Below are 11,018 nucleotides of genomic sequence, written 5' to 3'. Positions count from 1 at the left end.
CTTCCTCGGCCTCTCCTCCTCCTTCCTTGTGAACTCCGCCTCCTCAGGTGAGGAGGTTGTTGCGGGCGTGGCTCGTGCGACAGCTGCTCGTTTAGTGGCAGGTGACGGCGCTGCAGGTCGGCAGGTCCGAACTAAACAGACATTTTCAAACAAATAACAGGATCAGAAAGGGCGCCCCCCGCAGGCAGAGGGAACACAGGACGGGTCTTTGTTACCTGTCGGGGTGGAGGGCGGAGTCTTTGCAGCAGGTACAGCCGCCTGCATCCATGCAGGTAAAACTCTTCTCCTGGTCACAGACGGAGCGGCGCCTCGCTGATCGTCTTTCACCGATCCTGCCGAGTCTCCCTGAAAGAAACGCAACGAGACGACTTCACTGATTGGCTGCTCGCTTTCACACTGCCATCCACTGAGCCACTGACACGCCCACTGTGGGATCAAACACGTGAAGCCGCCTGCTGTGGCGCCCCCTGGTGAACGAGGGAGGAGCTGCTGTCAACCAAAGTTTCCTTTATTCTTACAGTAAGTCCTGTTCTGATGATGATTATTTCTGTCAGTGTTTGTTTGTCTCATAACTTTGTTTGTTAAAAAACAAACTGTTCTAAAGTTTCATGTTTCTGTCACATCACATTAACCCTGCACTCTGAAAGCGCCTCCTTGATTAAATATTCACACTTGCTGATGTCACTCTTAGGCCCCGCCCCCTGAGGAGTCCTTCTCCAGCAGCTTCTCGTCTCTGAAAAGTTCAGCCTACCTTGAACGGTCTCTCGGCCTCCTCGTCTTCCTGCGGAGCTGCTGACGGCGGCGGCTCCTCCTGGTTCAGTCTGGCAGCTGGACGTAGATCCACAGCTGGATCAGGAGGAACAGGAAGTGTCTCTTCTTCTTCTTCTAACATCTGGCTGTTCCTGTGGGGAGCGACACTGATGCAGATAAATGTGAACTTCTGTGAGCTGGAAGCATTAACTTTGATGTCAGCTTCAAAGAGCGCGACAAAATCGGAAACCTACGCTGCGCCTAATGTTCTGACCGAGCGTTTAACCCCACATGGCGCGGCCCGCACAGATAAAAGAGCTCCCGTTACCTGAGAGCAGCCTCCACCTTCATTACTCAGCGAGACGGTTCGAGTCTTTGTCTCGAGCGACATCAGGACAGAAAGGAGCGTTTTTCAGACGTCAGAAGTACCTGGGCGTGCGCTCGTCTCCGCCCACTGACACCACCTCGTAGATGAACCGACCCGGCAGCAGAGAGAAGAAGTCTCCGTGACGAAGGACGTGCCAGGAACCTTTCTGCAGAGGTCGAGGGTCATCGGTGGGGGTCGACTGAATGAAGCACGGGTTCAGGTGTGTCTGAGGACCGAAACAGCAGGAGGTTAAACCGAAACTCAAACAGCAACAACAACAACAATAATAATAATAATAATAATAATAATAATAATGGAATTAAAAACAAAATCTTCCAAAGCAACAGGGACCAAGGCTGAATTTAAAGCAAAGGGAGATTTCTATGATATGAAACAACCACACTTCTACATTTACTATAATGTTGAATAATAAAATGATTATGTAATAAAGCTAATGTAATAAGAAATCTAAACCTAAACCTGTGGCCTGCCTCACATTCAGGAACAGGAGGAAGGACGAACGTACGGCTTTGAGGCGCAGCTCTCCGCTCAGGTTGTCCAGCAGCCCGTGGTGTCTGGAGACTCGCTTATCACTGATCTGAGACGGGAAACAAGGCAGCGTTTACAGACGTCTCCAGCTGCTCCTTTTACAGTATTACTCTGAATAAATCAAACAGACTCAAGCTCAGCCGTGATGAATGAAGGGAAGCAAACCAGGTCTCAGAACAACGACAGAAAAACAAGAGAGGGAAAAGCTGCATCAAAGCCACGCCCACATGACGGATCATTTCCCACTGTGATGATGCTGAGCTGCTCTAACAGAGTCCACGAACACACACGCTGCTGTCTCTGACGGGTCAGATCAAACATGTTTAGAACTTTTTCTTCTGTGGACTTTAGTTTCATTTATTTCATGTTTTTTAAGTTGTGTTTTTTTAAACAGGAACAGGTCAAATTATACAGACATGATGGGTGGCTCAAGACTTTTGCACAGTGGCCCGTTGTAGCCTTATAAAGCAGGGGTGGGGTTTAGATCTCACCCTGGGTGAACACACCTGGATCAGATGATTAGTTCATCACCAGGCCTCTGGAGAACTGGAGGCCATTTAAATGAATGGATGAAGGACACCTCTGGACCTCGAGGCGTTGCATTCCCCTCCCCTGTTTTAAAGGATACACCTGAGCAGCATCTGGCAGGAGGACGGAGGAGGGTCAAAGTTCAAGGTGCTAGCTTATGAAGCCCCGCCCTCTCTACGTCGGCAGATCAGTGATCCACCTGATCATGTCTGGTCACTTTGTTATTGATTAGTTATGAGGTTTAAATCATGTTTTTAAGTGAAGCTAAGCTTCCCTGGATGTATCACGTGATTAAAGATCACGTGCTGCTGTAACGAGCAGAAGTCTGTAAATGATCCGCGGTCATGTTTTCAGACTGAAGAGGAGAGGAGGACTCACTCCCAGTAACGGGCCCCGGCCCAACACCGTCTCTCCGGGTGGCAGGTGGACCGGATCCCCGCCGTCCACCGGGACCAGGTCGAAGCCAGACATCGGCTCAGCGGAGCGGACGGAGGCAGCTGCACCCCGCTGGAGGAACGTGGAGGAAAACAGAGCAGCGCCACGCTTCGACAGTTCAAAAGGTTTCAGGTTAAAAGCAGCTTCTCGGACTGTGGAGGGGAACCAGACCGAGCAGCAGCACCGACACAACTTCAGCTCAGCAACACCGTTCAAAACTTCCGGGTCGGAGCGGAGCGTGCGCACTGGGTCTCTGACGTCACTCACCGAACTCCGCCCAGAATCTCTCTGATCTTTTATTAATCTCCCTTAAAAATAAACCTAACCTTGCCTGTGCTAACCACCCCGTGTATGCAGATGAAATTAATCTGTAAAAACAAAACATTTATCTCTTCTGCCGAAATGCTTTTAATATGACAGCGTTGTTGCACGTGAGTTATCGATGAAAAATACAAACAAACGTAAAAAAAGTTCCACATTTTCCATATATTTGAAGAATCGGCAGATTAATGAATGGGATGTGGTAGGGACTGCTTAAGAACTGCAGCGTGAGAAATGCTTTACAGTTTAATTTTATAATTAGAAAATTAAGAAAATCATATTTTCAACGGTTTTCAAATTTAAATTAACGGACGTTTATGCCTTGCACGCATGCGCCAAAAATCAAAATATGATGACGTAGCGTACGTTTGTAAACATCCGTTAGGACATTTAAACCGTGTGAGCTGTCTGTCAGAGACCTCGCGGACGGTAAGACACCGGTTTTCTCTCGCGCGCCGCCGCCTTCTTATCACACACACCGGGACACGTGCACGGTAAAAGTCGGTGTTCGGTCTGAAAGCGGAAGCGGCCGGTGGAGTTTTTCATGAACTGTTAGCTGTTAGCTGTTAGCAGGGGCGGAGGCGAGTGGTCGGGGTGAAGCATTAAAATCAGCTTTTGTTACCGAAAATCAGAGCGTCGGCCAAAAGAGCCACGCAGGACGGAAACAACGGGGATATATATCACGTCTGTCTTTGAAGACAGACACGGGAAGCAGTTTGTGCTTGGGTGACGTCTCCAGGCTGGGTCCGTGGGGACCCCACTGTTCGTGTTTCTCTTTCGGTTTGACGTGGGAGCCCTTCACCTTCTCTGCGCGGAATCTTTCTGGTTCGTCTCACAGTCCTTTGTGTCCTGGTTTCCAAACTTTTCGCTTTTTTTCTGCTTATTTTGTGTGAAGTCTTCATTATTTGGCAGCTGGATCTTCTCGTCGCTACTCTCTCGGAGGTCTTTTTCTTTCTTTTCTCGCTCATTTCAGTCATTTTGTCTCTTTTTCAGCTCACAGGCTCATCTTGAACCTTTCTGTCTTTGTGATGTCATAAAAAACAAACCTGCATTTTATTTCGCTTTTCCTGCGTCTGTGCTTTGCAACATGTTTGATGAAGAATCTCAGGCTTCACTGTGATTTGTCTTCATCCTTCACTCGACCTCCACAGTGTGAGTTAAAAGTCTGAGGTCTTTAATCTGTGACTCATTTCTCCATCGCTGTCGGCTCTTTCCTCAGGCTCTTCCACTCAGTCCGACTCTATTATGCAGCATGTGTGTGGGAGGACTCCACCAGTGTTTTTTCTCTGTGAAGGAGGCCCCGCCCTGACGGCAGCCGAAGGCACAGCCCCACCTCGCAACTTTGCCGAGATGCTGCCGACAGAAATGAGCGTGAGGATCTTTGGCGAGCTGGACGCGGCGAGCCTGTGCAGCGCGGCGAGGACCTGCAGGCTGTGGCATCAGATCATCGAGCAGAGCGAGCAGCTGTGGAGGAAGCAGTGCCTGATGGTCCGAGCCATCTGCCAGAGGGAGGTCGACAGCGACCGGAGACACGGCCTCTCCTGGAAGGTTCCTAACATATTATGTCTTAGAAAACATCTCAGATTCTTCTGAAACTTTTCCAGGTTAATGATCTGCTTCAAACAGGAACTACGCTCATTTCAGGTCCTGCAGTCATTAGTCAAAAAGGGATGAAGGTCAGAGGTTTTAAACATTTTTCCATCGATGTTTTTCTGAGGGATCTGATGCTGATGAAGGTCACGTGACCTGTGTCAGCAGGTTTGCAGGTCAGAGCTGAGATTTGATCTCCAGGTTTTCGTATCAGACGAGTTGATTTATGCACATTAAATCCTGAATATTCCAAAAAGCATCACAAACTTGGGATGCAGGTTTCACAGAAACGTTCTATGAAGTTAGGTTTGGTCCACGGTGTCACACCTGTGGAACGTCACGCTGAAGACATGTTGTTTTCTTTTCATATTCAAGCTTTAAGTCCCTCAAAATATATTGTTGGAAAATGTCTAAGAACACTTCGCCCTTTGTTTGAGCTGAAATTTTGAATAATTTCCCCAAAGGATCCCTGGCCTGGAATAGTGACAGTCAGCTGGGAATTATTTTGCTGGGATGAAGCAGCTCTGAGAGCCATCAGCTTTCGTCTGATTGGGCTTCTGCTGGAAGGCTGCTGAGGGGCAGAACCTGTGGCTGAAGTGTTGGATATACTCATAACTTTATAACTGTTAGTTCTGCCTGTGAAACAGAGCGGAGTGAAGACTTGTCCACATGTCAGACGCTGCAGCCATTTCTTTTAATGTCATTATTAAAAACTGCTTTTAGTCCAGCTTATGAAAGCAGCGTCACCCAGAAACAGCAGAACTGCTTTCTGACCGTTTCCTGTTTCCTGTCCTCAGCTGATCCTGGTGAGGAACTACATCCGCAGCCTTGTGAAGAAAGACTGGCTGATTGGACGGTTCAGCCACGTGAGGTCGGCGGACGAGCTGAGCGGCAGGAAGCTGACGCCGCTGGACGCGGAGACCTGGGGCGAGATCCTGCAGGCCGAGCTGGATCGATGACGGCGTTCCAGTTTTATCAAAGCACCTCGAGCACTTCGGTTTTTTAACTCTAATATATTCCCTCTGCAGTTTGTGTTTCACAGGAAACGCAAACTTTTGTACATACTTTTAAAATTTTTATAGAAAAAAATCACAGAGAAGCAAAGTGAATTTTTTATTTTTAAATTTGAGCCTTTTTGTTTTGGGTTCGTGTAAATATGACGATGATTCAATAAACCATCTTCGTGAGGTTCTGCTGACTCGGTTCTTTTTAATGACACATCACAGCTTCTCCCCTCAAGCAAACACGCAGCACAGACTCACAAAGACATCAGTGTGACAGTCTGTGATTTCAAAGCAGCAGAGATATAAAAGCATAAAGTCACACCTGCAGCTTACGGACACGCGAGACCTCAAGTTTACTTAAATCAGCTGTTTTTATCTGTTTTTAACGTTTTTGCTCAAAGGTAACAAAGATGTTGCTTTGGCAACGAGGGGACAGCGTTTTACCGGCAGCGGTGTGAACATATTTTCATCTCCCGGTCATTTCCTGCCTGTGACGTCATGTTGCGCGTGCACAGGTGTTGTGTTTTTCTGTCTAACCTGTTTTATGTCACATTCAGTTTCACAAGCTCTTCGTTAAACTTGTTCTTTTGTTTTTAACCTTTTACAAATTTCCCGACTGTCAGATAAACTTATTTTTTTTAATAACAGCCCACCGGTGACATTTATTGACCCCCCCCCCCCCCACACACACACACACACACACACACATACATTTGCCTTGGTATTTGCAGCTGCAGTCTTTTATTTTGAAAGCAGCTGTCACCGGAAGCCGTGTGAGCGTGCAGCTTGATTCTGGTCCTTCCTCAGCATCTCTCTCACGCGTCCGCCTCCCCCTCCCTGAGCTCGGCGCCATGGACGACGTCCCCCCGATCATCAACATCTCCATCGCGCTGCGGATCCAGCCCAACGACGGCCCGGTCTTCTTCAAGGTGGACGGGACCCGGTTCGGCCAGAGCCGGACCATCAAGCTCCTCACGGGCTCCAAGTACAAGATCGAGGTGGTGCTGAAGCCTGGAAACGTCGAGGCCACGTAAGCATCTCGGTAACCTGTGTGTGCGGCACGCCAGCGCGCATGTGCGAGAAATGATAAAGAACGTCTGCAAGAGGTGATGATGAGGATGAGGAGGTGATGATGAGGAGCAGGCTGCTGCTCCTCCTGCAGGCCGGAGCATCCGACACCTGCCTGAATAAATCATGCGGGGATCACGTGTCGTTCCCGGTCAGGGCGGAGGTTTGCGGTTACCGGGGACAAATAAAGGAAGTGACGTGTTCATTATGGAATAACGGGGGTAAAATGTGCTTATTGCAGGAGCAGAAATACCATCAGAGAATACTCCATTACATGTAAAAACACTGAAGTACTATCAGTTAAATAAAGGTGCATATTGATATGTGGCAGTGATTTGTGGGCCCTGCAGGAGCCATCGTTGTAACTGTGAGAGTAAAGATCCGCCCACAGCGAGGGGGCGGACCTCCTGTCACAGCAGCAGTGAGTCCCACACTGACGTTACACTCTGCTTCAGGTGTTCAGCATCAGTTACCATGGTGACGGTAGCAGGTTAACAGGCTTCGTGGGTAAACGAGAGACATGAAAGGAAAACTCCAAACTGACACAAACAGGGAGGACACACAGGTGGAGGCCGACAGGAAGTACACACACCCGAGTACGCTGCACTTTTCAGGTCGCAGGTATCGTACAGGAGAGGAGTGTGAAAGGGAAACAAGCTGGTCAGGACAGCCGTTATCATCAGCATAAAGAACAGCAAATCCAAATGTGCAGTTCAACATGCGCTGTGTTTACGCTGTGAGCTGCAGGGATGCGAACTATTCCAATGTGCTTACAGTAAAATCACGTCTGCGATTCTGAGGTAACCTGACTCCTTTTCTCCTTATGCTGTGTGACTATAATTACATTTTAATTACAAATTAAATCCACCGAACCGTTTATGAAGCGTTTCGCAGCATTTACACATCTGGATGATTTTAATGACTTTTAGATGCGAGTGGCTGTTTCCTGTTTCCTTCATACTGTGGGAGTCGCTCTCACGTCACACGCTCGGCTCGCTGCTGGACATCAAACGGTCTTTAACAGTGTTTGAGACAAAATGTCAAAAATGATAAAAATGTGCAATATTTTTATTTTCGTGCATAACCCTTCGGCCTCTTCTTCCTCACAGCAACATGAACATCGGAGGCGTCGTCTTCCCGCTGGAGCAGCAGTCCAGGGACGACGAGTCGGTGGTTTACCACGGCCAGTACGACACCGAGGGCGTCCCGCACACCAAGAGTGGCGACCGGCAGCCCGTCCAAGTCAGCATAGAGGTGAGATGTCTCAGAGCAGCGGCTTGCTCTGATAGCGTGGAGCTGGCCTGCAGTCAGCCAGCGCTGTGTGGGGCTGCACGCTTAGAATTAGCAGGCATGCTGTTTATGATAGCCTGAACAGCCTGCTCTATGCTAGCCACAATCTCCTTAAAACATGGTGGAGGGACAGGATGATCTGGAGAACCAGAGGGCCTCAGGTGGCCAACAACATCCTCTAAACAAGAAAGAGTGACAGCAGAGCAAGACTGAGACCGAGGGGTCAGACTCAGAGACGAGAGCCTGTGTAGTTGCAACCTTTCCAATAAAAACACATAAAAGCATTGGACAGTTTAGGAGACGCCTCCAAACACACACTTTGTGCAGCATTTCAAAGTAAATCAGTGGTGTTAAACAGCCTGAGCAGCTTATTCACCTCGTGTGTTTCTACGCAGGAACCTGAGCAAACAGAGAGGACGTGTTCAGAAACATTTGCATCTAAATTCCTGACCTGTTTATACTTCTCGAGAGAAAAAATATAATCTAAGGTGGTATTATCACCGTGTGACAGCTGCACAGATTTATAGATCTACAATCAGACGCGTTTGTGCAGTTTCCTGTCAGCAGATGGCTGCGCACGCCGTCTGGATTCATGAGTTTGGCCTCTTTAGAAACACCAAAAACCTGTTTTAAAAGCCTGACGCCGAATTTGAGCTCGAGCCCTCTGCTTTGTGTCTCGGTGCAGTTTATCAAGGCGGGGACGTTTGAGACGGTGTGGCAGGCCAAATACTACAACTACTACAAGAGGGAGCACTGCCAGTTCGGCAACAAGTTCAGCAGCATCGAGTACGAGTGCAAGCCCAACGAGACGCGGACCCTGATGTGGATCAACAAGGAGGCGTTCAACTGACTCCGCCCACTGAACCCCGCGCAGAGGTCTTGCCGGGACTACCTTTGAACATCAGCATCGCAGTGAGAGACGGCACCTCCTGAAGGCGGGCGTTGGGTTGGCGGGGTCTGCTCTTTGTGCTCTTTCATGACCTCTGAGGGAGTAACGAGCTGTTTCGCACGCTGGTCTCTGTGAGGGCGGGGTTTCAGCAGTCAGAGGGATAACTTAGCTTCTCAGCTGGTTTCCTGTGGAAAGTTAAAGGAACAGTCGGACAGTTTGAGATCCGAGCTCATTAGGAAGCTTCGGAGACGAAGGCTGACGCACGCTTCAGGTCTGTGTGTCCAGCTCGCGTTCGAAGCAGGAACTTTCTCCAGGCCTCAGACGCTCGTTAGTTTGGGTAGTTTGCAGCTACGGTCACAATAATCTTCTGAAGCTTTGGGTTCAGCAGACGGGCGCTGCTTTTAGATCAGGCTCCATCACAGGTGTTCTCGCTGATACTCTACGCTTAAATAAAACACCTTGAGAGGAGCAAAGTTGTTAGCCGGTGCTACATAAATGACATTCACTTCCTGTACTCGATGCACAGACTTGAAAGTCGTCTCCATCTCCTCAGACTCTGGAAGAAATCTGACTGTTCCTTTAACACTGAAACCCCCTCAGACTGAAGACCAGCGTGGGAAACACCTGAAGTGTTTTATCTTATTTATTACCTGTGTGAACGTCTGAGTGAGCAGAGGCGGCGGATGAGAGGATGGGCGTCACTTTTCTCGTGCTTTGTGTTATTTAAAGGAGAAATCTGTACACTGCAGTTTTTGGTTCGCTTACTTTCCAGCTGCAGAAATGAGTTTCACTGGTCTGAGTGTTGATCCTTCACAATAAAAGCTGGAGGGATACTTTGTGGGACTTCCATGTTCAAACTGGTGCAGCATCCGAGGGACTATTTTCAGCAGCGGAGTAATCCTTTGAGCCTTGAAACGCCTCTGTCTCCCTGCTGAAAGGAGGCGACCTCCTCTCTTCACGTCACTTCTCGTGTTTGCTGCTGATTATGTTTCTCATGTCTCTTAAATGCATGGCTGGAAACTTTTTGCCAAATATGATCTGTTTGTTTGTTCCTTTGTTAAGATGTCTCGATGCCTGAAACTTTTGTTATGTCTTGAACTGAGGAGTAAAAAGTGTTACTGTGAATAAACTGCTATACAGAACCACTGGGACTCTGCTGCTTGACTGCAATAATAAAATTTATATATCTATATATATATATTTATATATTAATATCCAAAGTGCATGCGCTGGACTGAAGCGATGTCAGTTGAAGGCCTGTAAAAAAGCCCTTCTAAGGCTAGAACATCTCACTATTCATCACTGATCGAAGAAAATCCATCGGACAAACTCAGCTTTATTTATATAACACATACAAAAGCAATTCAGCGTGCTTCACAAAGACAGAACAATCCCAAATATATAGAAAAGGAAAACATTAAAATCAAGAATGCAATCATTTAAAAGTTTAAGTTAAAATTTAACATAAAAGCTACAAAAAGACAAAGATTTCAGCCCTGATTTTAAAAGCTAATAGATTCCACACACTGCAGGTTTGAGGGAAGCATAAACACTAAATGCTGTCTCACCTTGTTTGGTCCGAGCTCCTGGAATATTAAGTAAGCCTGTTCCCGAGGAACTAAGAGGCTTCGAAGCCTCATAGCCCTCAAGTAAGTTAGCAACGTGTTGAGGCCCAAGACCGTTTAGTGATCATGACCCATTAACAGTATTTCCAAATCAGTTCTTTTACATACAGGAAGCCAGTGCAACCATTTCAAAGCTTTTGTAATATGATTGTCATGATGGCGTGTGTGAGGGAGGCAGCAATAGGATCCAAAATGGAGGACTCCCCGGCAGGTCTCCATGAAACTCAAGACACAGCTTTACTGCTGGATTTACAGAATACATTAATTAAAGTAGGAAGATACAGCCGGAGGAATGAGAGAAACATTAAAACAACCCTGGCAAGGGGCAACGAGAATTTGAATTCATCTCTCCTGCCAGGCCCCCGTTATTGGTCTTAGGTGCCTGCCAGGCTTGTCCTAATTGGTTAGCGCTAGAGTCCGTTAAATGCATAAACTCTAACAGGTGAGATTATTTAGTGTCTAGGTTGGGGTGTCTCCCAGGAACAAGTCAAACAGGCGTGTCACGATAAAAACAAGCATGCAAAAACCAAAAGAACAAAAACACAGCAACTCATGCAAAACAAGACAAACTCCGAAAAGCCACCCTTCCCCGGATGACATAA

General features: G+C 47.7%; 3 protein-coding genes across 5 annotated transcripts in view; 2 read left to right on the top strand and 1 right to left on the bottom strand.

The window, feature by feature from the left end:
• Positions 1 to 2,886, bottom strand: part of aplf (aprataxin and PNKP like factor) — a 7,115-nt gene extending 4,229 nt beyond the window's left edge. For both annotated transcript variants that reach the window (XM_085278244.1, XM_085278245.1), the window contains exons 1-6: positions 2,573 to 2,886; positions 1,644 to 1,715; positions 1,180 to 1,343; positions 752 to 902; positions 216 to 345; positions 1 to 131 (exon numbers count right to left, since the gene is read on the bottom strand). The exon at positions 1 to 131 is cut by the window's left edge and continues 36 nt beyond it. In XM_085278244.1, the coding sequence (XP_085134370.1) occupies positions 1 to 131; positions 216 to 345; positions 752 to 902; positions 1,180 to 1,343; positions 1,644 to 1,715; positions 2,573 to 2,665 (741 nt within the window). In that variant the 5' untranslated portion in view covers positions 2,666 to 2,886. The remainder of the gene's footprint in view (positions 132 to 215; positions 346 to 751; positions 903 to 1,179; positions 1,344 to 1,643; positions 1,716 to 2,572) is intronic.
• A 385-nt stretch (positions 2,887 to 3,271) lies between these two features.
• On the top strand, positions 3,272 to 5,731 carry fbxo48 (F-box protein 48). Of its 2 annotated transcripts, none has more exons than XM_085278267.1 (3): positions 3,272 to 3,379; positions 4,170 to 4,498; positions 5,338 to 5,731. In XM_085278267.1, the coding sequence occupies exons 2-3, from the start codon at positions 4,196 to 4,198 to the stop codon at positions 5,497 to 5,499; spliced, it is 465 nt and encodes a 154-aa protein (XP_085134393.1). In that variant the 5' UTR covers positions 3,272 to 3,379; positions 4,170 to 4,195; the 3' UTR covers positions 5,500 to 5,731. The 2 variants fall into 2 exon arrangements, with proteins under 2 accessions (XP_085134393.1, XP_085134394.1); XM_085278268.1 differs by having other exon boundaries at positions 3,294 to 3,775.
• Positions 5,732 to 6,257: 526 nt separating this feature from the next.
• cnrip1a (cannabinoid receptor interacting protein 1a) lies at positions 6,258 to 9,933 on the top strand. Its single transcript, XM_085278265.1, has 3 exons — positions 6,258 to 6,574; positions 7,722 to 7,866; positions 8,588 to 9,933. The coding sequence occupies exons 1-3, from the start codon at positions 6,396 to 6,398 to the stop codon at positions 8,750 to 8,752; spliced, it is 489 nt and encodes a 162-aa protein (XP_085134391.1). The 5' UTR covers positions 6,258 to 6,395; the 3' UTR covers positions 8,753 to 9,933.
• The last annotated feature ends 1,085 nt before the right edge of the window (positions 9,934 to 11,018 follow it).

This window comes from Mchenga conophoros, linkage group LG6 (genome assembly GCF_057382185.1).
Source record: "Mchenga conophoros isolate Kocher_MC1m ecotype Shallow Benthic linkage group LG6, M_conophoros_male_GT1.1, whole genome shotgun sequence".
In the NCBI taxonomy this organism is placed as follows: Eukaryota; Metazoa; Chordata; class Actinopteri; order Cichliformes; family Cichlidae; genus Mchenga; species Mchenga conophoros.
Note: the sequence above shows the minus strand (reverse complement) of the source record. Positions and strands in the feature narration are given on the sequence as shown.